The 27571-nt window shown below is 38.5% G+C and overlaps 1 protein-coding gene across 4 annotated transcripts in view; it reads right to left on the minus strand.

Moving 5' to 3' along the window:
* prex1 (phosphatidylinositol-3,4,5-trisphosphate-dependent Rac exchange factor 1) overlaps positions 1-27571 on the minus strand; it is a 113362-nt gene that overhangs the window by 37555 nt on the left and 48236 nt on the right. For all 4 annotated transcript variants that reach the window (XM_047364151.1, XM_047364072.1, XM_047364217.1 and 1 more), the window contains exons 9-16: positions 26323-26472; positions 18434-18581; positions 11087-11187; positions 9169-9272; positions 8089-8138; positions 6290-6365; positions 5656-5728; positions 1593-1738 (exon numbers count right to left, since the gene is read on the minus strand). In XM_047364151.1, coding sequence (XP_047220107.1) covers positions 1593-1738; positions 5656-5728; positions 6290-6365; positions 8089-8138; positions 9169-9272; positions 11087-11187; positions 18434-18581; positions 26323-26472 — 848 coding nt within the window. The remainder of the gene's footprint in view (positions 1-1592; positions 1739-5655; positions 5729-6289; positions 6366-8088; positions 8139-9168; positions 9273-11086; positions 11188-18433; positions 18582-26322; positions 26473-27571) is intronic.

Here is a 27571-nt window from a genome sequence, read left to right on the forward strand (position 1 = left end):
ATATTCTTATCACATGTAATAGATGAGCAAAGTGCAACGAAGACAAATATGGCTTACATCACATATAAGTTTATAGAGACAATGACAATGTTGAATAAAATAATAAAAAGCCTTTCACACCTCGCAAAGAAGTTTAATGAGATGTGTACCCATTTCAATCATCAATGACTCAATGTTGCAATTAAGTCCAACTAGCTTACCTGTGCCCACAGCATCATGCTGCCACTACCATATGTAACAAGAGGGGACAATGTGGAAAAAGCTTGGAAAATTGTTATATAAGATAACCCTGGTTCAAACTTTAACCTTGATCTTCATGATGCTGTTTGGTAACTAATATAACAAACCTCTGAGACTGCCACTGATCCCCTGTATTTATACTGACATTAAATAGCACACAGGTAGTTTTGGTTTTAGTTTAATAATATGACTTCTAAAAGCATTTACAGAAATTTATTTTAGGGGCATCAGAGTAATGAGAGATGAACACAAAGGCAAATCATTTCCCTTCAATTAACAATTATGACCTATCTTGTGTACCACATAAAATCCACATTAAACGCATTAAAGTTGGGCGCGGCGCTGATGGTGTAGGGGTTGGTGCGCAACCATATACGGAGGCTACAGTCCTCGAAGCGGCAAGTCCCGGGTTCGAGTTCCGGACCCGGCAACATTTGCCGAATGTCTCCCCCTCTCTCTACCCCTCTTTCCTGTCTGTCTACTGTCAAAAAATAAAAATAAAGGCCACTAGTGCCAAAAAGAAATATCTTTAAAAAAACGCATTAAAGTTTAAGGGGTGTGAATACTTTTTTGAGGTACTGTACATGCATCAACAGCAGCATAGTAAAATATGTTCATTTTCTTTCTGAAAGAAATGCGTACATTGCTGCTCAAATAGGTAAATATTTTACCACATTTTGTTTGACTTTCTTTTTGTGCAAGGAGATAAAGAAAAACCTTAGACCTGCATTACTTACTTGTTACAAGTTATGTCTAATGTTACTTAGATGGACCAATAGTACTCATTTTTGAGAGAAACAGATTTTTCGGCCCTCAGCATCAGAACGGCAGAGCTTTCATTCTGGCTAATACAGCTGATGACAATGTGATTACAGACACAACAAAACCCTTATCAAGATACACGATGATCTGAGCAGATTCAAACATAAGGAAATTTCACGAGGGGGATCAAGGTGAAGGGAATAAGAACATTGTGATTACTGTGAACACACACACATTCTTTGGTCTGAAGAGTGTGTATGTGAAGCTAAATGTGTATTTACTTGAAGAAAAAAGCTTGTGGTCTGTTTTTACCTCCATAAAACCTCTTTGTCTCCAACTAAAACAATGTTTTTATATGTATGTGGGTGGAGATAATGGTGTCTGATGCAGTGAAGTAAAATGTCTGCGTGCCAGGTTTATTATTCTTGAGATGTGTTCACAGCCCTTTTATTGTCAGCATATATAGATATGCTGCAGATGGTACAGGAATCGCAATGTGAAGCTACTATTCCCAGCCAAATGTGAGAATTTCTGTGACCATGTGTGCATTACATGTGAGGGTATGTGTGAATGTCAATGTTCAAGCTCACCACAAGGGACTTGGCAAGGATGTTTTCTATGAGTTTGAAGTCATTTCGCTGGAGCTGCTTGCTTTTGGTGCCGGTTCCCTCAGTTTCTTCGTCAGCATAGAAACGGAAGAACTGCGAGTCATCTTTAAACTCGCTCTTCTCTAAAACTAAAGGGATGAAAAGAGAGAGGAGCGCACATGAGGGCAAAATACAAGGAGATACGCAAAGAATGTACGTCTCAGTGTTTTCATTGGCTACTTGACTGGTTGTATCAACAGAAGGGTCATAAAACGTGTAATCCGAAGCTGGCAAAAAAAAAGTATGTGTCATAGAAATAAAGGCAATCTTAATAGACAAATCTTTAAAGCAGAGAGGGCATTGGTCAATTAGGTCTTAAAACAATGATGCTCATTTGGAACATCTGGAGCTAAAACACATCTGGGTAACAGAGAGCACAAATAAGTATCTGTTGTGTTTGTTAGACTGCACTGGGAAATCCCGCCTTTGGGCAGAGTGTTGCCCTAACACATGGGGCACCTCAGACAGGTGAAGGCACATGGCTTATCCAGACCCAGCATTTATGGAACCTTATGTACAAAATAATGTATCCAAAAAAATAAACTCTCCTCACAAACCTAGACTAATTCAGCTCTTTATTACATGTTCAGGTCTAAAGATTACTGCAAAATACACTGAATATCTACTGAACTGAATGATTTGTATTGTAATGTCCTTTTAAAAACACTCCCCCACGTTCTTGTCAAAGTGAAGCCTGTCTCGCTTTGCGTCACCCATTTCATATTAGCATGCGACTTTGTCTGATGAACAATATAAATGGCCAACAACTATTATGTACAAATGCTGCAATGGAAGGGAGCTATAAGGACTTCCCAGTCTCAAGTTGGGCTGAAACAATTATTCGGATTAATTGTGATTAATCGATTATTGAAACAATCTTCAACTAACTTAGTTGTCGAATAATCATTAACTGGAGTATGTAGACTCTTAAACATGCCTTTTGATGAAAGAACAACCCACTCAGAGCAGTAGTTAGGCCAAAATTGTACAATAAATATATACATTTGCATTTAAGATGAAAAACCTTCTTTGTCTGTAAATATGCTCCATCCAGAACGCTTAAAGTGCAGTTCATTGCTTTAGCTTCACCTTGTTAAAAATCTCCTATTAAGCTCATTTTGTGATTAATCGAAAAAATAGTCGACAGATTAATCGATTAGCAAAATAATCGTTAGTTGCAGCCCTAGTTTTGATTTATAAATAGTTTTTAAAACAGATATGGTTTTATGGCTGGCTATGGCCAATCAACCAGCAGAAAGCATGTTCATTTAAACGGATGGCTGTCAATTAATGCTGAAGCACAGCAGCAACAGGTGCCTATACAACATTATAACTCAAACCACAGACATCCAAACTACTCCATCAAGTTGAAGTGTGAAATGTGTGACATGTGGCTCAAACACTCAGCGTGTTGTGCAGGCAAATCTTAGCACTTAGGTACCCAGCTGCTTGGAGATTTGGAGAACCTCTGCCACCCAAAGATGTGAAAAAGCCATCGCACATGTCATTACACCACACCCTCTCATACTGGCCTCACTCCAACTCAAACCTTTTTCTGAATGTGAGTTACTTCCTCTGACTCATATAGGCTGGGGCCTTTAATACTTTTACACCACCTATTTAACTGAAGGGAGTGCTAGTGAGGAAACTGTTAGAAAACAGTAATAGACATACACATATAGTGCATATTTGAAAACACTCAGAAATCACGTGGATTTGAAAGTGTGAAAACAACCTTGCTTAAGCCTATATTTCTAAGATTTTAATGCAGCAATAAGCTGCACCTTAATTATAAATGCACACTGTTAAATATAAAAGTACTTTTGGGATTAAGGCAAAGATCAATTTGATACACCCTTTAGCTTTAGATCAGAGGCCTTCTTTAGGGTCTTGAAACATAGGGGGCTTTAACCCAGTCCCAAAATATTTGAATCTTCAAAGACACGGCCAAGTTTATAAGACAAGGACGGAAAAAGAAAAACAGAGCTAGCAACATTGCAGCAGATGTGTTGAGGTCTTGAGAAAGTGAACTGATTGGAGGAAAGAAGTACCGACAGGTTGGGCGAAGATGGGTTGGGGCTTTGAGGAAGGACAAGAAAAGTCAGAACAGGTGGCACCTTCAAACAGATGGCAATGGGAGGTACTGTAGATGAGTGTCTGAGACAAAGTGAAACAAGCTAAACAGTAAGGAATGGTTTCAGAGAAGATGTGTACGCTTCTAAGGGCATACGTACATGTGTCTGGAGTGGCTGACATCCTGTACCTTACTACAGACAGCTCCAAAGCATGTCAATAAGAAATATACATGAGACTGTATAAAGATCATCTAAGATACATACATTTTCAAGTCTTGACACAGATTTTCAATTGGGATTTAGGTCTGAACTTTGACTAGATCATTCCAAGATATCATTATGCTTTAATCTAAACAAGTCCACTGTAGCTCTGTCTGTATGCTTAGGGTCATTGTGTTGCTGGGTCCGTTCCAGTTTCCAAGTCTTTCGCAGCTTTCTCCCTGACCTATGTGCTGTTTTTCTTGTTCTTCATGATGCCGTTTGTTCTCTAATGTTCTCTAAACAACCTCTGAGGGCTTCATAGGACAGCTGTATGTATACTGGGATTAAGGCTACTTTCAAACCAGGATAATCCCATGGTAAGATTGGATATGGAATGCGGAAAATGTTCACATCTTCATTTGGCTTATGAGACAAATGCAGAAGTACAGAAGAAAGCAGCATTGATGAATAGAATAATACATATTGCTGTGGTAACACAGACATAGAGCAAGGCAGTGAAAGGATTCAAACGTTTTCATGTAACATACATATGTCAATAAATTATTCATCCTGTCCTCCCTTCGGTTTGCGGGATCTGTTTGCTTTTCCACTGCAAGTGAACTGTACTATGTTCACTTGAAAGTGAACCAAGGCCTACGTTTTAAGGCAGAGCAGAGATTGCTTGTTTGATCGGCACCAGAGTTCAGAAAAGCCTTGACACCTACCAACACAAAGCAGACTATCCGGGAAAGCAAAGAGCTCTGGTGTGGATACACTTACTACCTAAATACAAAGGGTAGTAAGTGCTAAATATAATGTGTGCCACACGTTTGGTCAATTGCATAAAACCCCAATAAAATACAATGACGTTTGTGGTTGTAATGTGAAAAGGATCAAGGTAAATGAATTCTTATGCAAGGCAGTGTATATGTGTACGGTGCCTGCATAACCAGAGGGGGACTGAATGTCGATAGCATTAAACAGGCTTCCAAATTATTATTATCACAAACAATTAAGTCATTGGTTCCATAAGAGTGAAATATGATGACATGAGGGCTGACTAAAGACTTTTTTTGCCCAGTCATATGAATGGGCAACATTGACCTTCTAGGAGATCAGGAACTGCTATCATCATATCCCGTCTTTAGTATTCTGACACTACATCCTTTTAGAGCTTCTCGCTTTACACTTCCTACACCAGGCCAAGAATATGGACCTGTCAATTATAGGCCCAACCATTGGTCACGGTTCACGGGACTGACCCAGACGACTGTGTAGCAAAGCCAAACAGCTCTGGCTAGGGTACACTGTTAAGGCTGTTTATGTTTAACATTCTGGGCTGGAACCAAATCTGCTTCGGCACATTGTGGTCAGCGAGGTTAGATAAATCAGACAGCCTATGCAAATGTATGTTGCTTCTTTCTGTAAACAAATACAGAATATAAAGGCAGGGCCAAGTTAAATTCTTGTAGTAGACAGAGGGCAAATAGGGGACAAGATGATGCAACAAAGCAGCACCGTGATGAAACTATTGGGTAACCTTTATAACACAAACAATAATGAAATTATGAAAGTGTTTGTGTTAGAGAAGGAACCACAGTAGATGAGAGATAACATCTGTGATTTAAAATAACAAGGGTCTTAAAGCTCAAAAAGGCATCAGTAGTCATCATTGCATGTGTGTGCGTGTTATCCAACCTTCATACATGTGTCTCTAAGAGAGAACTGACCGTGGTGCATATAGCCGCTGTTGCAAAGCCCCACGCCCAGGGTCACAGCATCCTCTCTGTTCGAGCAGTCTCCCTGGGAAACCAAATCAATGACGCACACAGTCAGTTGGACAGTCACAATGCCTGTTTTCACCTTCTCAGACACAATGAACTGCTGCACAACCTGGGTTAAGGATGGTGATCCTAGAAGAGCATCTTTACACACTCCTAATGAAGACCACATGTACATCGTAAAACATCTGGCTGCTTCATAAAGAAACAGCTCATCATTTATGCATTTACAGAAGACAGCAATGGCAATAACAAATAAATTAGCACATTAATAATGACACATGCTACTGTCACCATTTATACCTCAACCAAAAAATAAAAACTCCCCCATCTTTGCAGAAAACTACTAATGTGAGTGTACCCATTGTCATTTTTCAACAAATCTGGATGAATGTTCCTGGCACGTTTGTACACCATCATATAAAAATAACACCATAAACTAATAAAAATAAGAAAGTTTCCACTGTATTTACACAAAAACGTGGATTCTTTTAAATAAAATAAAAATAAACAGGTATTGCATTGACCTCAGTTTAGATTTGATACCTCGTTGGTGCTTTGTTGAAGTGTAATAGATGCTTACCTGTGAGATTAACCAGTCCACCAGTTTGCTAGCAGGCAAAACTGATTTGAAGGTTTTCAGATGGTGGTCTCTGTCTCTAAAGGAGCAACAAAAGGAAAAACAATATTTTCACTAATTGCTTAAAGCAAGTTGGGTTAAAACTCACATCACATGTAACACTGTTTTTTATTTTAGCTCAGAAAAAGATTTTTTGAGCTTTTTTTAAACAGCTAAAGCAACTAACAAAAAACAAAACAAAATTAAAGAGACTAATAATACTGTTCAGAAGAAGTGGACATTATTTGGCTTGATTGGCTGTAAACGGAGGCTGGCTGGTCAAAAACTCATAATGCAATTTTTTTCAGATCAATGAACACATAAGAATATATATAAACAGTGACCAGTATATAACAGGTTGCATTGAAAAGTACACTGAAAGTGAGGCGCTAAAAATGACAGTGGAAGCAGCAATGTAGAAATCTATTAAAAAAGTAACTGTATTTTCTACTACATTCACCTCTGTGCTTTTTCCAGGTTCACTCCGGCTTTCAGTAGATGACAGAAAGGCTCACCAGAGTACAGCAAAGTTGCTCTGATATTGCCCTTTAGAGCTTTCAAAATCTGCCCGTCATGAAACATGTTAGAGTTAGAAATATTGGCAGCCTTTTCGATAATCCCAGAATTAAGACTACAGCTTTAGTCATGCTAGCCGTGCTAAATATCCCAGTCGCTACAAACTGGTAGATTCTGTCATAATCCATGAGCTGATTCTGTCTCACTTCAACGTTTAAATGAAACTTAACATCTAATGCAATATCTGCTATGTGTAGATTTGGACAAAGGAGCCTTTCTCAATGGTGGAAAATAAGAAACATAAGTAATTATCTTTGTAAGTGCAGACTTTATTGTTAGACAAATTAAATCAGCAGCAGCTGTATCACTCTTGACTCTTAATAAAGCAGAGGGATGATTTATAATTATTAATATTCATTAATCAATAAATCAGTTAAAGCTTTTAATTAAATGCTGCTACAGTACCAGTATAGCCACAGATTGAAAAAGAAAGACCATGTTACATAATAGCTGGCTGGCAGGCAGAGGAATTGCCTTTGTGTGTTAATAGGATTTGTCCCCAGACCCAAAGCTCTTTGTTTGCTCCGATGGAAACCCTGGGCTTTTCAATCAGTGGGTGAGCGATGGAGGGAAGATAAGGGAGAAGATGGTGGTGTCGTAGGAAAGGAGGATTTGTGTGGAAAGTATTTTTTAAAGCAGGAATTTTCTTTTTCAAGTTACAGGAATGTTTTAAATTTTAGCAGTTCACTTTAGTCCTTCCAAGGTAAAGATATGACTTAATATTTAACTGAAGAAACGTTTTAATATTCAAATAATTTTGATCAGAATCAGATGTTGTTCAGGACTAAAGGAGAGTTGAATTTATGCAGTATATTTAATAGAGAAAACAGCTGGTATAGTGCATATGAAAGCAAACTGGTTCATGTGAATGAAGGAGGGATGGAGAAGAAAAGAAGGATGTATTTTTTGCATTTTGTATAAGGACTTACAATATTTGCTTCCTTTAGGAAAATCAGGCATATTTAACGTTGACTGAGTGTTGGAAGAATTAACCTTCAGGAGGTTACATTAGAGGACAAAGACGCTTGCAGCCTGTCATTCCTGGCATCGAAGCAGTTTGTTCAGTCATTACAAGAAAGGGTTGAAGCATGGTGAATGTGAACCCTGATCATGAATATGCATTTGTGCACCTGGAGGGCACAAACATTAGCATATGGGGGGAGAGGAAGAGGAGGGCAGGTACTTACTTGACGACGAGTGTGTGGAGGCTGTGAAGGCGGCAGTAAAGCCTGACGCCCTAAAAGAGATGAACACAGCGCTGCTGAGTCACAGATCGCACACACCTTGGATAAACATGTATGATCATGAACAAAAGCAAGATCTGTGGAGTTTGAAAATAGTTAACCTGAGGCTATAATTTTAAGACAGAAACATCAGAGCCAGAGTCTGCCTCTAAATGAAGGCAAACACAAAACCTACATTTATTCCTAACATTTCACTTCTCTCATAGTAATGGAGTAGGCTCTTTTTAAAGAGCATTTCTGACTGTGTAGAAACATTCCTACTTTGCAAAAGTATTCATGCCTCTTGGAGAGGGGTCTCAGATTTTTGCTGGATATTTTCCGTTTCCTTGGACATGTCTTTCAGATATCTGCTGTAAATTAATATTTTTTGCTTTGTTACTTCTTCTTTGGTTCTCCAGTTTCCTTTTAGTTCAACACAAACAGGCACGATATATTGTCACAGTCAAGTATGAGGACTGAACAGAAACAAGTCCAAAGATTCCTGGAGAATTACTGAAAAAGACCTCTTTAAAAGACATCAAGAAATCCTGCAAGTATCATGAAAATATCACTAATGATATTGATTGCAATTAATGCAGAAATTCCACACACTTCATTTTTTTTTTTCATTATTACAATGTTTCAGATCAGTTGTGGGCATTAAGCACAGTGAAGCTCCATCTAATTGGCCAAGTATACAACTGGCAAGCAGAGTATGAAGGCATGGAAGCTGAAATGTTATAGTCTACCAAATTGCATCCAATCAGTTTTTGCAATTGTAATATTGCACACACAGCAACAAGTGCAATTGAATATATATCATGCCACTCTATGGTGGAATAATCTTTTTGCACAGAATTACACGTATGGGCCAAAAACATGAGGAAATTTACATGGGAGCTCTTCCATCTGAAACAGAGTTTAAACTGTTTTTAATAGTTTCCTATTTAATTTGTGACCTCAAACACATTTATAGCTAAGACATTATGCTATTGCTTTTTATAGACATAGATGAGAAACTTCAGCAGTAGAAGTAACAGTTACCTTTGACATGATGTCTTCCATCTCACTGCGGGCCTTGTAAGTCCCATCATCATAGCGGAAGCGGTACAACACCTGCTCGTTCTTGAACTGGTGTTTGTCTGACACTGAAAGATTGCCAAAAGAAGAAAATATCACCGCTGGATTTCAATTAGAGGACTGAGTGATTAAAAGGTTCATTATATATACTGATGTTATACTGTTGTTACTGTAGTAGAGGGTGCATATATTAAATGATGGCTGGTAGTGGCCACAGTTTTGTCAGTAATGTGTTCTGAAATCAAAGGCTGTTAAACTCTACTGTGTGAGTTTGGCTGAAAGTGAGTTTTCTTTTCATTTTTCCACAGCAGATAAGCTAAGGATGCAACAATAAAGCTCAGTGCTGACTACAGAATGTAATATGGTACTGCCACTGTAACTCTTGTGGGTAAAAAGGCAAATGTATCATAAATAAGACAAGCAGAATTTTAATATTGCAAAATTAGAATTATTTATTTGTATTTTCTTCAGATTGTTTTCAATATCTAGATGTAGGCTAACATATTCAGCTTTAAAATGTTCTACATAGTTAACTTCCTTAGGGTACAAACTAGACCAAACATTGGAGGGAAATCTGCAACTGTAAATATGTATCTGCAGAAGAAGCAAAAGTTGAAATATTCAACAAAGCAGACAGCTGCCAATGCTCACAAAGCCTCACAATGAACACAACGCTTTCAAAACGACTTGCTGTTCATGTCTACACCACAGTGAAATAGGAAAATGATCCACAAGGACACGACTGTCTGAGAGCAGAATCAGCCAAACAGAGGCAAATTGGTTCCACCACAACAAGCTGGCATTGGCTCAAACAAGATGTTGGTTTTTCTCAGTCTAGACTTGAAATGCCCCAATAAAACCAAAGGAATGCACCAGCAAATCAGCTTTTGAAAAGTGTCAAGCGTGAGACTTATTAAGGACAGGAAATGTTAGCTGAATTATCCTTGGAGCAAAGGGGATGTCAGCGGTGCAAACATTCATGTTTAAACACGTGTTGAATAAAATGCACTGGAAAGATCAATGGGGCTGACTGTTTTTTATTGATATTACAACATAACGCAAATGGTTCTTTTCCGATGACTAGCCTATGATGCTTATATTTTGCTTGTAAGGCATGAACCTCTGCAGGATGCCCACAGAGTCCTCCACATGATTACTGTATCACTCTGCGGTTGTAAGGGACTGTCAGGGTGGATCTCTGGGGATTTTCCACAGGTTTTAGGCAAAGTGGATGTTGAAATTCAGCAAATTTCCCCCAGTGTGGGGTGTATAAACTGTGACAGTGGTTTGCAATAACAATGTGCCTCTTCAGCAACATCCTGGACAACAGCACTCATACATTATTTACACACCTTTGGAGATGAAGAGCGAGAGAGAGAGAGGAGCGCGTCTGGGTGTGTGTGCAACTTTTATTTATTTTATTCTAGCATTAGTGGCCTGTATTTCACAGTGCACAGACAGGAAATGGGCAAAGAGAGAAGGGAGGAAGACATGCAGCAAATGTCCCAGGGTCAGGAATCAAACCCTTGAAGGCTGCGTAGAGGACTCATTGCCTGTATATGGGGCGCACAGACTATACCTCCTTACCACATGTCACGCCCCCAAGTTTTATTTCTTAATGCACAATTTAAAGATGCAAGTGTCTTCCCATAGACAAAAATCAGGAAAGTGAAAATAAAGACACACATTTTAAGAAAAAAATGATAAACAGAAGAAGTCAAAGTCATGGCAGGTTGTGCCATGAAAACAGTAGTAAAAAGGAAATAAAAATCTATGTCAGGGAGATAATAAAAATTGAGACTTGTCAAGGAGAACAGAAAGGGAAAAGAAAGGCAAAACAAAATAACACAAAGAAAGAAAAACAGATTTGTCTTTGTATTACCATGGTGAATGATGCCATTTTCCAGCAAGGCTTGTCCCAGGTTTACTCCCTCATCAGAGTTACTGATCTCCCCGCTTTCTATCAGCCACGACACAAACTCACTGAGGAGGAAGATGAAGAGGCACAGATGAGGACAGGTGTCTTTCATTGCATTGTTTAAATTTGTTCCAGTTTTTGAGGTGTGTCCACATGCTTCTCTGTATCAACACAGCAATTCAGAAAGTAAAGTAAAACTGCTAAGAGTGGTTGCAACAATGGAGTACTAGGGTCGCTTAGAGGGAAAAAGGTGGATTTTATCTTTCCCAATACGGAATAAAGTTGAAATGTTGAGAAAATTATGGTTTGTGATTAAAGTTAAAATACTGAGAATACCCTGAAAATGACATCTTAAGAATATATATAGATATAGTTTGCCCCCTTTTTCCCTAGTGATTCAATTGATATATACATGACTAAAGCTAAATATTCTAACAAAGAAACAATAAAAAGGTATGAATTGGCATAAGGACTAACATAAACATGCAAAGAAATATTTTGTTAATTTCAAGCTTGATTTGGATGGTTCCTGTTCACCAACTGGTACCTCTATATCATATCTACACATTATCATTTCATCCCAACCAACTTTCATTTCGTGCCAATAAACAAACCATTTTCTACACACCTACTTTTAAGCAAATTCAAAAAGCTGATTTTAAATTATAACATGTATCAAAAGGAAAGAAATCTATCCTCCCCTTTGTTAAATGATTAATTAACTTTCATTAACGACTTTGTTTTGTCCAATTTCACTAGCAATGCTAGGCCTGATTACTCCTAAACCTGAATAATCAAGAAATCACTTTACTAGACCCTGTCTGACAACATGAAGTAGGCAAAAAAAAATCTCGAAAAGCAACACATCAATCTAAAACAATTCCAGAACAAAAGAGAAAGAAAGTCAATGACATCTATACTTTTAGATTAAGGTTACAAAGGGTTACATGTTCTAAGCCAATTCTAAGGCTTAGGAATGTTCTTCAATATTTCTGTTTGAACCTATAAATCAAAATAAATATTTTGTAGGTGACATTATTATACCTGAAATGATCAATACATTCTATTGATACAGCATCAGCAGACAAATGTGTTGCTTTTCCCGTCAATATTAAAAGGCACTACAACTGCTTGTTCTTTTCTTGTTAATGTTTTTTATGTATTTGACACCAACCTGCCAGCATGACTGGAGATGGAAATTAGCTACTTGGCTAATTTCTACCATATTTACATACTAATGTTCATTTATATGCATTGTCCATTTTTAGGAATAAACTGAACCATACTAAATAAAAGTCCAACTAAATTATAGAGAATTATCTTCAATCAATAGTTTTCAGAGGGAATGAAATGTTTCCAAGCCATGTATGTACTAATGCATGGGCAGAATGGAAGGTCACATTGCAGACAGGCTCTGATGACCAAAACTTCAAGGTTTCAAAGCAAGGGGTGAAATGACTGGCACCTAATTAGAATGTTTCAGTATTAGAGATGTCAAGTCAATGTCTGTGATCTGGAATACACAAGGGAGACATTTTGTTACATCTTTACTGCCAAGCACTACAAATCAAAAGTCGCTTTTTCATTGGTCAACATTACTCTTCAGAGTAGGCGTAGTGCTCAATAATAATTCTCTAATAATGTGTATGTATTATTGCTGGAGTTCACTACTAGGGACACAACAGTAAGAAGATTATGAAAGTAAACAGCTAAGACAGGTAAAATATAACAGGAATGAAAACAAGTAATAAAAATCATCAGTTTAGGGTTAATACCTGAGACTTGAAAATATAAACTACATTTAAACATATAATTTGCCTGGTTTACTTTCAGCATCCTGATGTGTATTTTAAAATGCTAAACCAGGCTGCCTGTGGCATTCTGGCTAATATGAGGCCAAAGGGTCGAGGCTACCTGGGAAGTAAACTGTTTACTTATAGGTCTTTGCAGTTCTCAGCTCACCAACAGGCTCCAACCAGTGAAACATATCCTTTCTGAATGTGAGCTGGCCGGAGTGTCCTCAGGGAGCTCTGGGCGATGCTGGGTGTTGACACAGTGGGGAAGGTTATTTATACACTGACTGTTTACTCTTCCAAAATGGAAGGTTTTACAATATTTTAATGGCTTACTGAGACCACAGTTGCAGGTGGAGGATACTCTACATATGATATCCTCCACAAATATCTGCTTGGACACACACCAGAAGTATCCATATTTAAGTACTTCGGGCTCTGCTGTCTTGTTTCCGAACCCAGTGTCCGCTCAGCAAATGTTTGAGGGAGACAATTAGTCCCCTCCCCTCCCTTCGTCTCCCATCCGTCACACTGAATCAGACAGAGAGAGTTTGTATTTGTGCCTGTGATCATTAATCCTAACAAAGTACAGAATAAAACAATATCAAGGAAAAGGTGCATGAGAGTGGATGGAATATTTGGATCTGCCGTTTACAAATTGTAAAAGTGTTCGTCTGAAATATTTGAATATTTGTTACAGATTTTACCTTGTTAATTGATGTTGAGAGGAGGACTTAACACTGTGGGGGTTTTGTCTGTGTGTGTGTGTCTGTGTGCGTGTGCGTGTGTGTGTGTGCGTGCATGCGTGTGTGTGTGTGTGTGTGTGTGTGTGTGTGTTATGTAAGAGTCAGGTTAATTTTGGACCCAGATGTAATGGGAGCAGATTTGATGGGCATGAAAAGTGAACAGAGTAAAGAGGATAAGAGAGGGAGACTGAGAGAGAGCTGAAAGACAAGGATAGTGGATTTGTAGGAATATCAGCAGTCAATAAATCAATCTTGTGTTGATTCACTCTATTGAAACTGCAGTAATGTGTAAAAGTTCAGGAAGCCAACATTCCTTATAGTTTTTGTTGTAGTGGTCTTGATCAGCACTTCTCCGGGCTCTCTTAAGGTGTCTCAAAGTTATTCTTTGTTGGCCGCTTTTTCACTCATTTTCTTTTCAGACTTTGGACCTGAACAACAGTACATTGTCCAATTTTTGCTTAAAAATAAGAATGGCCAACAAATGGCCGAAGAAAACAAGTCTTTGGGAATCATCTTCTTGGCCCTAAAATCCTATTTTCTACAGGGTTATGATAGGATATTTAATAGATCCAACTAGGGATTCTTCAATTAATCAGACCAAAACTGGACAACTTTCCATTCTTTGGGACTTATCTGTAATTGGATCATCAGAACTGGAAAAAACTTGCTAAATGCTAAAACCCATTCATTTGGTCTTAGAGATGAAGCGACATGATCTTTGATTTTGTTTCATTAGCTTAGTAATAATCCGATTTTTGGAAGCATAAAAGGAGATAGTCTAGTCATCCCTTAATTTCTGTTGATTTTAAAGCTGCTACCTCTACCAAAACCAAAACACCTGCAGTGCATTTTTCCATTTGCAGTCAATGTTTTTTTTACATTTGACAAAATTTGCTCAGCTAAAGTTGTATGTGGTATAATACATCCAAAAAACATGATTTGGACAAAATTGGAATCAGCAGGTCTGATCTCAGAGAAAACTGGACATCGGTACTGGTCTTAAAAGCCTTATTGGTGCTCTAGATTCACCTAAAGAAATAGGAAAATTTTGTCTTTCTGACAAGCTGCAAGTGCCTTAACATTCAAATTAAACCGGTTCTTGGCAAAACTTTTCCGTTATGTGTTAAGACAACACAAGTTTATGCCTATTTTTAATGTTTCCATGAGTCAAGCTCCTTATCAACCCTAAAAAGCCGTGTCAACTATAAGGGCAATAAATGTTTGGGAAGCACATCGAAAATATGAAGAAAAGTTTTATGTAATTTAAAAACAATCATGAGAGATTTCTAAGATCCCTTTAAATTATTGTCAGAAGCTCACTGGAAGTAAAATATAAAGAAACTAGGAAATACTTAAGACTTTTGCACATTACTGTGTAAGCGCAAATTAGGAAATGTAGCAGAATTTCCATGAAGGGTATTTTAGTTGCGTATGTTTGTCAGAAAACAGAATTGTAAAACTAAAAATTATTTTCTCCTTATAATTGAGTTATAATTGAGTTGAAAATCACTTTAACAAACTCTGCACAATGCGGAAAATAACTAAAGTTTAATGAGTTTTAAACTAAATTCAAGGTAGACAGGATTTACAGTGAGTTATAACAAGTGTGGGTTTACTGTAATAGAAAATTGTATAACATACATACTATTCCACAACAGGAGAATACAACATGTGTTCAGGTTTCTGATCCATTTCTCCACACTGTATTTTTAAATTACTCAAGCTCCATTTGCTCTTTTCATGTAACCATGACCAGACCATGTTGTCTTTTGACTTTTTGTAGCCAATTATTTTGACAAGAACTCACTTCCTTCTTAGAATTAATATTTTGCAAGGGAGAAGTGCAGATAACATTTCTCCTCACTGAAGACAAAAACATATAGAACAGAAGCTAACCCCAAAATGAACCTGAGTAGCTAAGACTTGTATCTGTTGTATCTGGTGTATCTGTTCTTAGATTAGGGACATCTCATGGCATAAAAATAGCACAGGCAAGATGAAAGAAAGGAAGAGTTATAAAAGGATAAACTAACATTTTAAATCCCAAGCACTACAATGTAATGGAACTAGCTCAAACATATTTGACGTGTTTTAACATTGGTCGTTTTAAAGGGTAGACCGCAGATAATTAAAGGGATTAGGCTATAAAGACCTCCGGTGGCTATCAAAGTGCAGTCAGCCTCTGGTAATAAAATAAGACTGAAGGTATGCTTGCGGCTAATTTAATCGGACAGGCAAATGCAGAGGTAATAAAGAGATCTCTCATCCCCGGGAAATGACTGATAGTGAGAAAAGTGGGAGTTGGTTGATTGGTAAGAGAGAGTGAACTGGGTAAAATAAAGCAGATCAGATTTATACAATAAGGATGAGGAAGACAACAGGAACAAATGGTCCCCTGAAAAATTAACTGAAATTTAACCCCCATGATTTATCATATATGAGAAGAGTAAAAAGACTTAATCTGACAGGAAGCCGGAATGATTGATGCTGTCAGGGTCCTAAAACCCAGACCTTTAAGGGTGCAGTGCCTTCCAATTCACATTTTAACACTGCAAACTTCAATATATTTCATTGAGATGTTATGTTTTCGACAGACACAAAGTAGTGCATGGTTGCAAGAGGAATAGAAAATGTGTAATGTTGTACTCAGCCCCTTCATTCACAATGCTAGTAAGTTAAGTCCAGTGAAACTATCGCCTATAGATGTGACCCAATTAGTAAATAATGTGGAATTTAGTCTGAGCAACAATACAGCTGTTCTATGATGTTCTCCCAAACCTCTGTGTTAAAAGTAACAATATGTGAAAAAAGATTAAGAGGAACTGATATTTTTGCAAGGCACTGTGCATCAAGTCGGAAAAGGATAACATCCATGCAAGGATACCATGATGCCACCCAACAATATATATATATTACTGTATAGGACATCACATGCATAGCAATGACACACAAGCGCCATTGCTATGCATTGAGTGAGGACTGCTGCAGAAACAGAAGCAGCATTATAAGTACACAAATCGTCTTTGACAGTGTGAGTTGAATGTAATTCAGATATAATTGACATGACATAAAATTTGCTAAACATTCTAGAAAAAAATAAGCGATGTACACAGGTATGCCATGAAAAGTAGTACAGTGGAGTTTGTGAAGGGAACACAGAATCTGAATTCCTGAACATTTTAACATTAGGCTAAAATAGGCTATGCTAGCATTTTTACTCTTTGCCATAGAGTTTATGTCCTGCTCTCTTACAAACAAATATTAATTTACAGCAACTTGCTGCATCGGCAGCCAGTGCTTTTTTTTTTCTTTTTATCTTCCTCTTTCCTCTTTGGCTGTCTCTCTCACTCCGTTTTACAAGCTATGAGGGTGGGCAGGTAACCTGGTGTGTGTGTCTCTGCACTGCTGTGACAGACAGCCTCAAAAACAGAAAGGAGGGAGCATCTGGTAGTTTCAACGAGTCAGATACCCGAGCGGGCCACACGAGCAGCATGGATTGTTAGTCTAAAAGAAATCCAAAACTGACTCAAACCAAGCCTTTGGTCCTGGTTGATGTGAGAAATGTCCCGGTGCTCCCAATGGCCAGTCCCCACCTGGGCCTAGGTGACAGGAATCACATGAACCCTCTTAATATACCAATTAAGAAATTCCAGCACCAAGGCCAGAAACCAAGAAACTGTGATCCAATAAACACAACTATGCACCCTGAGCTGTTAAAATCAATTGACAGCATAATGATATTTGTAGCACAGCAGGTATTCTTGTCAACACTGTAATGCACAGTTCCCTCACTGATTATAGATTTTTGTTTAGGGAGATTACATATTTCTATGTACCATAACATCAGCACTATTCTCAGCTTTAATTTGAGCCATATTTTATAAGAATCAGATAAGAAATAAGGGCTCTAGAACCATTTCTGGGACAGATGCATACACATCCCACATCAGAACAGCATGGTTTTGTTGACATGACTTAATGCATAACAATGGTGCCTGCATGTGCACGTCACTATCTATAGCGGCTAATTGGTGATATCCAATCCAGTAATGTATATCAATGATGCCACTCAACATGAACATGAAACATTTTGAAAAGTTCATTGATATTACATCTTGGGAGTGGCGATGATGTAGTAGTTATTGCAGTTACTGTCCAGTGCATTTTCCTGTCATCAAGTAACCAATTAAAAATGGATAATTTAAATAATCTGCAAGAGGCCACATAGGCAGACTCCTTAATAATAGCAGACTCCGTGTTTCTCTTGAATAGAAAGTCATCTGTCCCTATCGTAATCACGCCCTGTTTTGTTTTTTGTTTCCCTGTGTTGGGAGTAATATGAATTTTTATTGTTACTCTCACGTGTTTGAACCAAGTTAGAGGAACTTAAGTAAATCTCTCATCATCTATCCACTGAATGGCCTCTTGAAAAATCTCAACTAAAGATCCTCTTCCAATAAAAGCCTTGGTGTGTCACTGTTTGCCGGATAATACGGGGATGCAGGGACCAAGTTGGCCTTTTCTATAACCCATGAGAGGAGACTGTGAGGGGGGCCTCATTACAGACAAGAGGATGTAGGGATAAAGCATTTCAGGCATTCTGCCAGGGCTCTGGGGGAGACTGGATTCCAGCTCTTTTGAAAGCCTGCTGATCTTACGTAATGTTTTGTAAAGATCCCCATGTGAACAGCATCGCGTTCCAGTCACATTCTTGGAACTTGAAGAACCAGACACTGAGGAGGCAAGAACAGCAAGAAACCAAAGAGACTCACTTTCCCATGAAGCACTTGGGTACAATGGTAAGCTTCTTGCGCCGATCCTTAATCAGGTGCCTGTTCTTGGTCATCATCATGTGGTAGAGCTTCTCACCCTTCTCTGCTATCATCACATAGGCATCCCGCTCCATTCCCAACTTAAGACCTGAAAAACAAGTGAGAAATGTGGGAAAAGAAATGAATCAGCAAACACATTTACAGCCAAAAATAATAGAGCAGATCCAGATATTTAAACTGGATTTCCAAGGCTATCTAAATGTATGAAATCAAAAAGTCAAAAACCCGTCATGGTGCTGTTAGAGGACACAATCAAGCCTTTGCCTGAGCCATCTGGTTATGTTTGGCCCTCAACAGAAACAGTGGTAAGTGGTTTCAATGTTGATTTGTTAGAAAATTATTCATGCTATGTAGTGGAACCCATGAGGGCCCATTGTGATTATGGCTGCCCCTGTAAAACCAGTTCAGCGTTTGAGCTGCTGAACACCAGTGGGATTTGATGAACCTCTGAACTGGACTCAGAGACTTTATGACACAAGCAACTAAACCCCATTTCAATAGGATTTCATAATCTTCTTAACTTCTCTTAGCAGCATATCAAGATTTAAACTCGAAACTAAAGCAGTCCATTTAACAACTCACAATAGGCTTGATGAAGTTCATAGTGTAGTATACTTTATGTTTGAAAAGTTGGCAAAAAAGGTGACAAATATCTTTTTTTACGCAATAAGACACCCACTGAATCTTTAGGTTGCAAGAACAGAGTTGATATTATGGAAAAGAAAACTATACATATTTTCCCAATTACAGCGACTTCTCACTGTTTTTTATTATTTCAATTAAAACGTCATTAAAACAAACAAACAAAGTAACTAATCTTCTAAGAAATGAACATTTTATTAGGGTTGAACCATATGAAGATATATAATGTAAATCCATTACTACAATTAACCCATAGACTCTTTCAACCATTAAACGATGTGACAATAACTCACATCTAACTAACATCAAGTGTGGTAATGGTGGTGAAGGGAAGGTAGAGTCTATTCGACAAGTCAAATAAATTATTGATATACTTTCACAGCATATCAGGGTGAAAGCTTCTACAAAATAAAGACGATTCAACTTAATTTCTGGTATTCATACGTTTTAAAATGAACTCAGAGAAAGAACAAAAGCTATAAAGGAAAATATATTTTCTAAGCTAAACACTGCTTTTATTTATACAGGCTTCTACTTAAACAGGTGACGTTAAACAAGTCCACTTTTTGAAACAGGAGCAGACTCTGAAGCAGACAACAGAAAACTCAAGGATTAAAAAGAACTTGGACTGTTTTATCATTTCAAGCTTTCAACCACTGTCTGTCAAAAGTAGGTAGGTAATCTAGGAAAAAAACACACACAAACAGATGGTATAGCTTGCATGGTAAAATAATAATAAAAAAAGTTATTTATGCACTTTTCATTCGGAGGAGTGCTACAATTAAAACACAAGAATAAAACAACACTAAAGTAAGGGGGTAGGTGGAGGAGCCGGGGGCTAGACGCCATAAGGATGCGGGTGGAGGTTTGAAGTGAAATGAGTTCTCGGAGATAAGATGGACCATGGCCGATGAATTTATGAGTGAGCAAAATAATTTTATATTGGATCTGAAATGGGACTGGGAGCCAGTGGATGGAGTATAAAATGGATGTGATATGCTCAGATGTGCGTACTTTCATGAGCATTCTTGTGGCACTGTTTTGGATATACCTTTTTAATGTTTTTGGAGGAGATCACTGTAAAACGTCCATTGGAGTAATCCAATATGGAGGATAGAAAGGCTTGGATACGTTTTTTTACATCAAAATGGGAAGGAAGTGAACGGTGGTCTTTGATAGATTCTTTATGTGGTCATCAAAGGATAGTTCTCAAACCTGAAACCAAGGTTAGTTACTGAGGGGAGAAAGCAATGACCCGGTCATCAAAGGAGAGCTGGGATATTATGGAGTACCACCAATGCTAATCCAGATAAAAGATTATAAGGAGAATTTGAAAAATCTAAGCTTTGTAAGAGTTATATTTTTGGTTTCATAAAATTGTAAAATCCTGTTTTACTGTAGAACTGCTTCACAATGACTCTTGTGTATTGTACACACACACCTCTGCACCTTAATATGTATAATTAATGACTATTGACAAAAGGAAGGCCTGTTAAGTTACTGTTACAAGAAAATTGGTTAATGATTCAACAATCCAACAGTGATTCAGATTGTTCAGATCTTTTTTCTTAACGTTTAATACAGCTGTAATATAGTTTAAGCTAAAGTCCTTAAGGCAAATAATTAATTTCTTGTTTTGTGGTACTTTTTAATGCATTGAGGTGTGGAAAAAAAAAACTAAAACATTGAACAATAATCATTCATATAAAAGAGACATTTCATATTTGCTTTTCAGAAGGATCTAATTTCTTCAGATACCTTTGTCCAATAACCTAGAGGTTATTATTAACAGGTATGTATTCTACTTTGGAGAAAATGTCAAATATATATACCGTACACAGTATATCTATATTTTATTTTACTGTAAAATAAAGAAAGAAAATTACACAGAAAAATAATGATTGGAAATAGACTTCAAAATTGTGATCAGTCGATAATAAAAATCATGGTCAAAACTAAGAATTTAATTATGTACTTAAAACCATTTGAGGGCTGAAGGTTGAGTGATGAGGTGGCAGTTTGAACAATTCAAAGGAAGGAGGTTGAAACAAACAATGCTATAAGTTATGCAGCCTATTATCAACACCAGTTTTCCCATTGAGCCTTAGAGCTCTCCGCTGGCCCACTGATGGAGGTGGGGTTATATTACATTTGGCGGCAGCTGGAGTAGACTTAAACAATAAGTGTCATTGAACAACAGACGGGGCCTCTCCTGCTGCTCCAGCTGCCAGAGCTCGTCTTAAGGTGCCCCTCATCTTCCTGTGCTGTCTGGCGCAAGATAAAAATCAAAACACTTTAACTGACCCACGTGTTGTCCCTAAAACATCCATATAAACGTTGATAAGACACAACACCCCCAGCTGGAAGTTCCTGAACAATGAAAGACTTTAGTGAGGGCCATGTGACGAACCTCATATGTCAAACGACAGGAGAGACAAACTGTTGCAAAATGTGGAAAAAGATTTCATGCAATCAGTCTTGTCCTAAAAAATAATAATGCATGCAGGGTAAAAGGTGGAAGAACTCAGTGCTAGGATTTATTGCAGAAAAAAACATGTTGTTACTGTCTCGATAGGGGTAAAGAAATGGTAAGTGCATTGCAACTGATGTATATGGTAGAAAGTGTAACAGAGGAGGAGCAATCAGAGAAACTCGGCTCTGTGACTGATCTGGCATCTGTTAGCCTCAGGTCAATTTCCGCTAGTGTGAAACTTAAAACCACAAGCTGCAGCACACTCCTTTAGACTTTATTCTAGTATGACTCCCTTTCAGTTGGATCAAAAACTATTAACATCAAGCTCAGTGGAAATTTTTCATCTGCATCAGATACAAAAAACAAATTTGACCAATACTAACTTCAGCCATAATGGTTATTCTCAGCTTAACTGGAGACACATTAGAGTAGAGCCTTTTGCATTCATTGGCTCTGACGATCCAGTTTTGATTTTTAGCATCAATGCTATCAGGTGGCCACAAATGTGGCCAAAGGCTTTCACACTGGCCAATGCACAGAACATTATAAAGACAGATGGCAAGTGCTTAACAGGTGGGAATTTAATTTGAGGTAAAAGATGGAAGCGTAAAGTTGAAAGAAAAAACAACTAAAGGAGAAACAACGCTATCGATTTACATCAGTATTCTCAAACCTGTAAAAACAGCTTATGTTATATATTAATAAGCGTAATGAATATTATACTGGATTTTCTTTTTTCTTATTTTGTAAAACCAATCTGGGCAAAACTGGGAGAACAAGTTGAATTTAAATAAAAGTTCTTCTAGTCCTCAAAGAGACAAAACTGAACATACAGGTTAAAATACAGAAATACACAACCATTTATACTTGTGTTTATGTCCTTTATCCAAATTGCAGAGAAACCAGACAATTTCTGTAGACTTGAGCAAGATCCTGGTATAATTTTGGCTTTTTATTTGATTACTCTTCTCAACAAAAATGGCAGACTGATTTAAATCGTTTGGTTTCCTGGCATGGACCCAGCTTTAAGCAAGGCCCATACGTTTCCTAATGGGACTGAAGTCAGGGCTTTGAGAAGATCATAGCATTATGTGTGTTTGGGATCATCCAACTATTTCCAAGGTTTAACAGTCTGACCCAAACTGTGGCCCCCGATTAACTGAACTTGTTTATAATGGTCAAGAACAAGCCAGCAACCAACAAGGTATAAACTATCATAAACTGGAAGCTGTCTGAACACCAGTCTCAGTGAAGCAAGTTTAATGCCGACTCAGCTACTGTTGTCTACCAAGAAAGAAGTACTGTTTAAAAACCAAAACCTTAAATCATGACTGTAATTTGCAGCCAAACGCCCTCTAGAGTAAAGATTTCATGGTCAGATAAGAAAAGATTTGGCAACACATATGTTTAGAAGAATCAAGGTAAACCTTACAAGCCATGTAACACTGTTCCAGTTAAGTATGATGGTGGCTGCATCCTGCAGAGCATCTGTTTCACTGATAGTGGTACTGGTGAATTGATCAACGTTGGTAGAACATTGAAGATGGAGAACTACCTCCAAATATTTCAACTTTACCTAAGGTCAAACGTAACGGAGTGTTCCAACATGACAATGATCCCAAACACACATAAAAACTGGCTTTGTAAGGGATGAGACATGCCAACAATAGCTTCTGGAAAGAACCTAAATGAAAATCTGTGGTGTAAAAAGCTGGGTCTTATGCCCGATTTACGGCAGCAACTTACTCCAGGAACTTACTCGTGGCTACAAAAAGATTTAGGTTTTTGCAACTTTGTAAGAATCAGAATCAGAATCAGAATCAGCTTTATTGCCAAGTTCGTACATACAAACAAGGAATTTGACTCCAGTACACTTTGCTCTTTGGTTTTGTTTTTGTATTACAGAATATACATATTTACAATGTACAATATACACATATATAATAAAAAGGTGCATTTGCAACATCTGTATGCTGTTGTTCTGTACTCTATTGAATGTTCAACAGAGAAACAGCCTGGGGGAAGAAACTGTCTTTGTGGCGGCTGGTTTTAGTGAACAGTGCTCTGTAGCGCCACCTGAAGGTAAAGCTCTGAACAGTTTATGTGCAGGGTGTGTGGGGTCGGCAGAGATTTTGGCAGCTCTTTTCTTGACCTTAGACCTGTATAAGTCCTGGATGGAGGGAAGGTCAGCCCTGATTATTCTCTCTGCATTCCTGATTATTCGTTGCAGTCTGGACCTGTCCTGTTTTGTGGATAAGCCAAACCACACTGAGATGGATGAAGACAGGACAGACTGAATGATGGCAGTGTAGAAGATGAACAGCAGCTCCTGTGGAAGGTTGAACTTCTTGAGTTGCCTCAGGAAGTACAGTCTCTGCTGGGCCTTCTTTCGAACAGTGTCTATGTGTGAAGACCATCTCAGGTCCTCAGAGATGGTGGTTCCTAAGAACCTGAAGTGGTCCACAGCTAACACGTTGTTGTTGAGGATGGTGAGGGGGGTGTTTGGGGGTGGCGTTCTCCGAAAGTCCACCACCATTTCCACAGTCTTGAGTGGGTTGAGTTCAAGGTAGTTCTGACTGCACCAGAGTACCAGCCGATCCACCTGCTGTCTGTATGCAGACTCATCACCGTCCTGGATCAGTCCAATGACAGTGGTGTCATCTGCAAACTTCAGGAGTTTCACGGACGAGTCCGATGAGGTGCAGTCATTTGTGTACAGAGAGAAGAGGAGTGGGGATAGAACACAACCCTGGGGGGCACCAGTACTTATTGATCTGGATCGGGAGAAGATGCTCCCCAGTCTCACCTACTGCTGTCGGTCCGTCAGGAAGCTGTTGATCCACTGACAGGTGGAGGCTGGGACGTTGAGCTGGGTGAGCTTCTGGTGGAGGATGTCTGGTATGATGGTGTTGAAGGCCGAGCTGAAGTCTACAAACAGGATCCTGGCGTACGTCCCTGGGTGGTCGAGGTGTTGCAGGATGAAGTGTAGACCTAAGTTAACAGCATCATCTGCCGACCTGTTTGCTCGGTAAGCAAACTGCAGGGGGTCCATCAGGGGGCCTGTGATGTCTTTCAGGTGCTTCAACACCAGCCGCTCAAAGGATTTCATGACCACAGACGTCAGGGCTACGGGCCTGTAGTCATTTAATCCTACGATGGTGGGTGTCTTGGGCACCGGGATGATGGTGAATCGTTTGAGGCAGGAGGGGACCTCACACTTCTCCAGTGACTTGTTGAAGATCCTTGTAAAGATAGGAGCAAGTTGATGTGCGCAGGCTTTCAGACATGATGGGGAGACGTTATCAGGTCCTCCAGCTCTCTTTGTTTTCATGCGCTGAAAGAGCCTATTTACATCTTCCTCTGAGATCTTTAGTGCAGGCAGAGGATCTGAAGGTAGGGGGTTGGTAGCTTTGTGGGAAGAACTTGTTCCTGAATGGGATGTAGAGGGGATGATTTGAGGTGTGAATGGCTTCTTGTCATGTCTGCAGTAGAAGCCATTCAGACAGTTGGCCAGGAGACGACTCTGTTCAGGATGGGTGGAGGGGCTCTTGTTGGCAGTCAGGTTTCTCAGACTGGTCCATACAGCTGAAGTGTCACCAGTAGAAAGGCTGTTCTTAAGCTTCTCACTATAGTTTCTCTTAGCTGCTTTGATCTCTTTTGTTAGTTTGTTCCTGGCCTGCCTGTACCGCGCCCAATCTCCACTGCTGTGAGTTTCTTCCTTTTCCCTGCACAGATTCCTGAGGTGTGGAGTAAACCATGGCTTGTTATTCCCAAAGGTGCAGAAGGTCTTGTAAGGATGTTTATCCAAACTTTAGTGATGTTCTATGCAGAAATTTAAACATGGATGCATAATTTATGCCTGCTTACATGTTATGATACTACCCTGGAAAAAAACATTTCAAATGCATCATTAACAGGCCACAGTGAATATGACTTTCATGCCTGCGGTGAGTAGATGCCCTTAATGTTATTTCAAGCATTTGAGAAGGGTTTTGATTTTAGCATCACTGGTTGTGAAGAAGATGTGTCAGCTGAAAAGAAGAACAATGATCAGCCAGACTTCTCTGCCACTTTTTCAGAATTTTTGACTGTGAATATTTGTGAATTTTTGCTGCCGTTTTCGCAAACTCTGTCAACAACAGACCAAAGAAAACAAAACCAAACATTATGTGACCTACCTGTATGCCTCTGTAATGTACACAGTGGTAAGTGAATTGTTCAAGGTAGGACATGGCTGTAAGACACTATACCTGTTCACAGCTCATGTGTTACTGTGTTTTTAGGTGTTTTGACAGTGCATTTAAAGTGACAGCAACAATTTGTTAAAAAATAAAATAAAATAAAAATAAATAAATAAAAAGGTTATAGGTTTACTATTTCCATTAATAATAGTCAATTTAGTAGAGAAGCACAGAATCAAAATAGATGGCAGATGTATTGTTAGAAAAAGATAAACAACATACATTTGGCATTTAAACAACACAAAATAAAAAACCTTCCAATCCAGAAATAAGAGTAGGAATAAAATCAGTTGGTGGAGGAGAGCAAACAGCACCTCTACAGTAAAGCTGAATGACATAAATATTTAATCACACCTACGGGGTTCCTTCTAAAACCTCTTTGATGTTAAAATTTCTAAGTACAAAAAAGAGAAAATAAAAACTGAAGGTACTGTTCTAAATGGCCTTTAAAAAAAAAAAAAAGCATTACTCACTCTCTCTCTGCTCCCGTTCCCTCAAGATGGCATCCAGCCACTTCTGCTTGTCCTCTGCATGTTTGGCCATGCAGACAAACCACTTGTTCTTAGCTGTGTTGTGAATCTTCCAGCCATTAGTTACTGTGTAGTTGTTGCTGTGGTAGTCAGCTGAAAAGTAAAAGAATGAATAAATTTAAAAGAAGTAGAGGTGAACATGAAAAAGACTAAGACTCAGTACTATTACAACAATACCTTATGACAGAGCCCAGAAAAAAGTTAAATCTGTTGAACTTGTGTACATTTTTTTTATATTCCAACTACGAACCTCAATTATTTTATCAGGATTTCAGGGGATAGACTAACAAAAGTACCCTGTGGTGACTATGGAGGAGCTGCAAAGATCCACAGCTCAGGAGGAAGAAGCTGTCAACATGACAGCTATTAGTGGTGCCATGAAGAAATGTAGTCTTTATGAATAAGGGGCAAGAAGAACATAATAGCTGAAACAAACTATTTTGGAGACACAGCAAACATGTAACAGAAGATGCTCTGGTCAGGTGAGGCCAAAAGTGAACCACTGGTCTACATGGATAACGATGTGTGTGGAAGAAGACCAACACTGCATATTGTTCTAAACACACCGGGGAGCTATTTTGCAAAGAACAACTGGCAAACATTTCATTTGTAGATGTGTGACACTGGTACAGTCATGCCTTAAAGTACTATCAGATTTGTTTGCAGAAAAAGATAGTTCTACACCGCATTGAATAAGGCGGCTGAATAAATTTGGACAATTGGATCTATTCGTTTTTTAACAAAGCCTGTTCTATTATTTAGGGCTATGCAGTGATAGGACAACAGATCTGTGCAACATCCAAAAAAACATATCTTCCATAAAGGAGAAACACTCCAACAGTATTTATATGGTATAAAAACAAATTATTTCACTGTAGAATACAAAATGTAGGTAATGAATACAAGCTTAGAGCCAGCAAGTTTTACAATCTGACATTCCCAATGCAAACACTGCCTTCAGCTTTAAGAAAAGAAAATAATGTGATTAATCAATTATACTTCTAAAGATCTTGTTAACGAGCAACATCTCTCTGAAGTGATGAAGTCTCAAAGATTATCATAAATGACAATTAAAAAGATAAAAAGGCAGCAATATAAAAGCAGTAAAGAACCGTTCCTGCACCGACTCATCATAATCTCTCATCGTACCCCGTTCTAATTCCATCATCCATTTAGCTGCAGGTGAGCGGCC

Source organism: Girardinichthys multiradiatus, chromosome 1 (assembly GCF_021462225.1).
Source record: "Girardinichthys multiradiatus isolate DD_20200921_A chromosome 1, DD_fGirMul_XY1, whole genome shotgun sequence".
NCBI lineage: Eukaryota > Metazoa > Chordata > Actinopteri > Cyprinodontiformes > Goodeidae > Girardinichthys > Girardinichthys multiradiatus.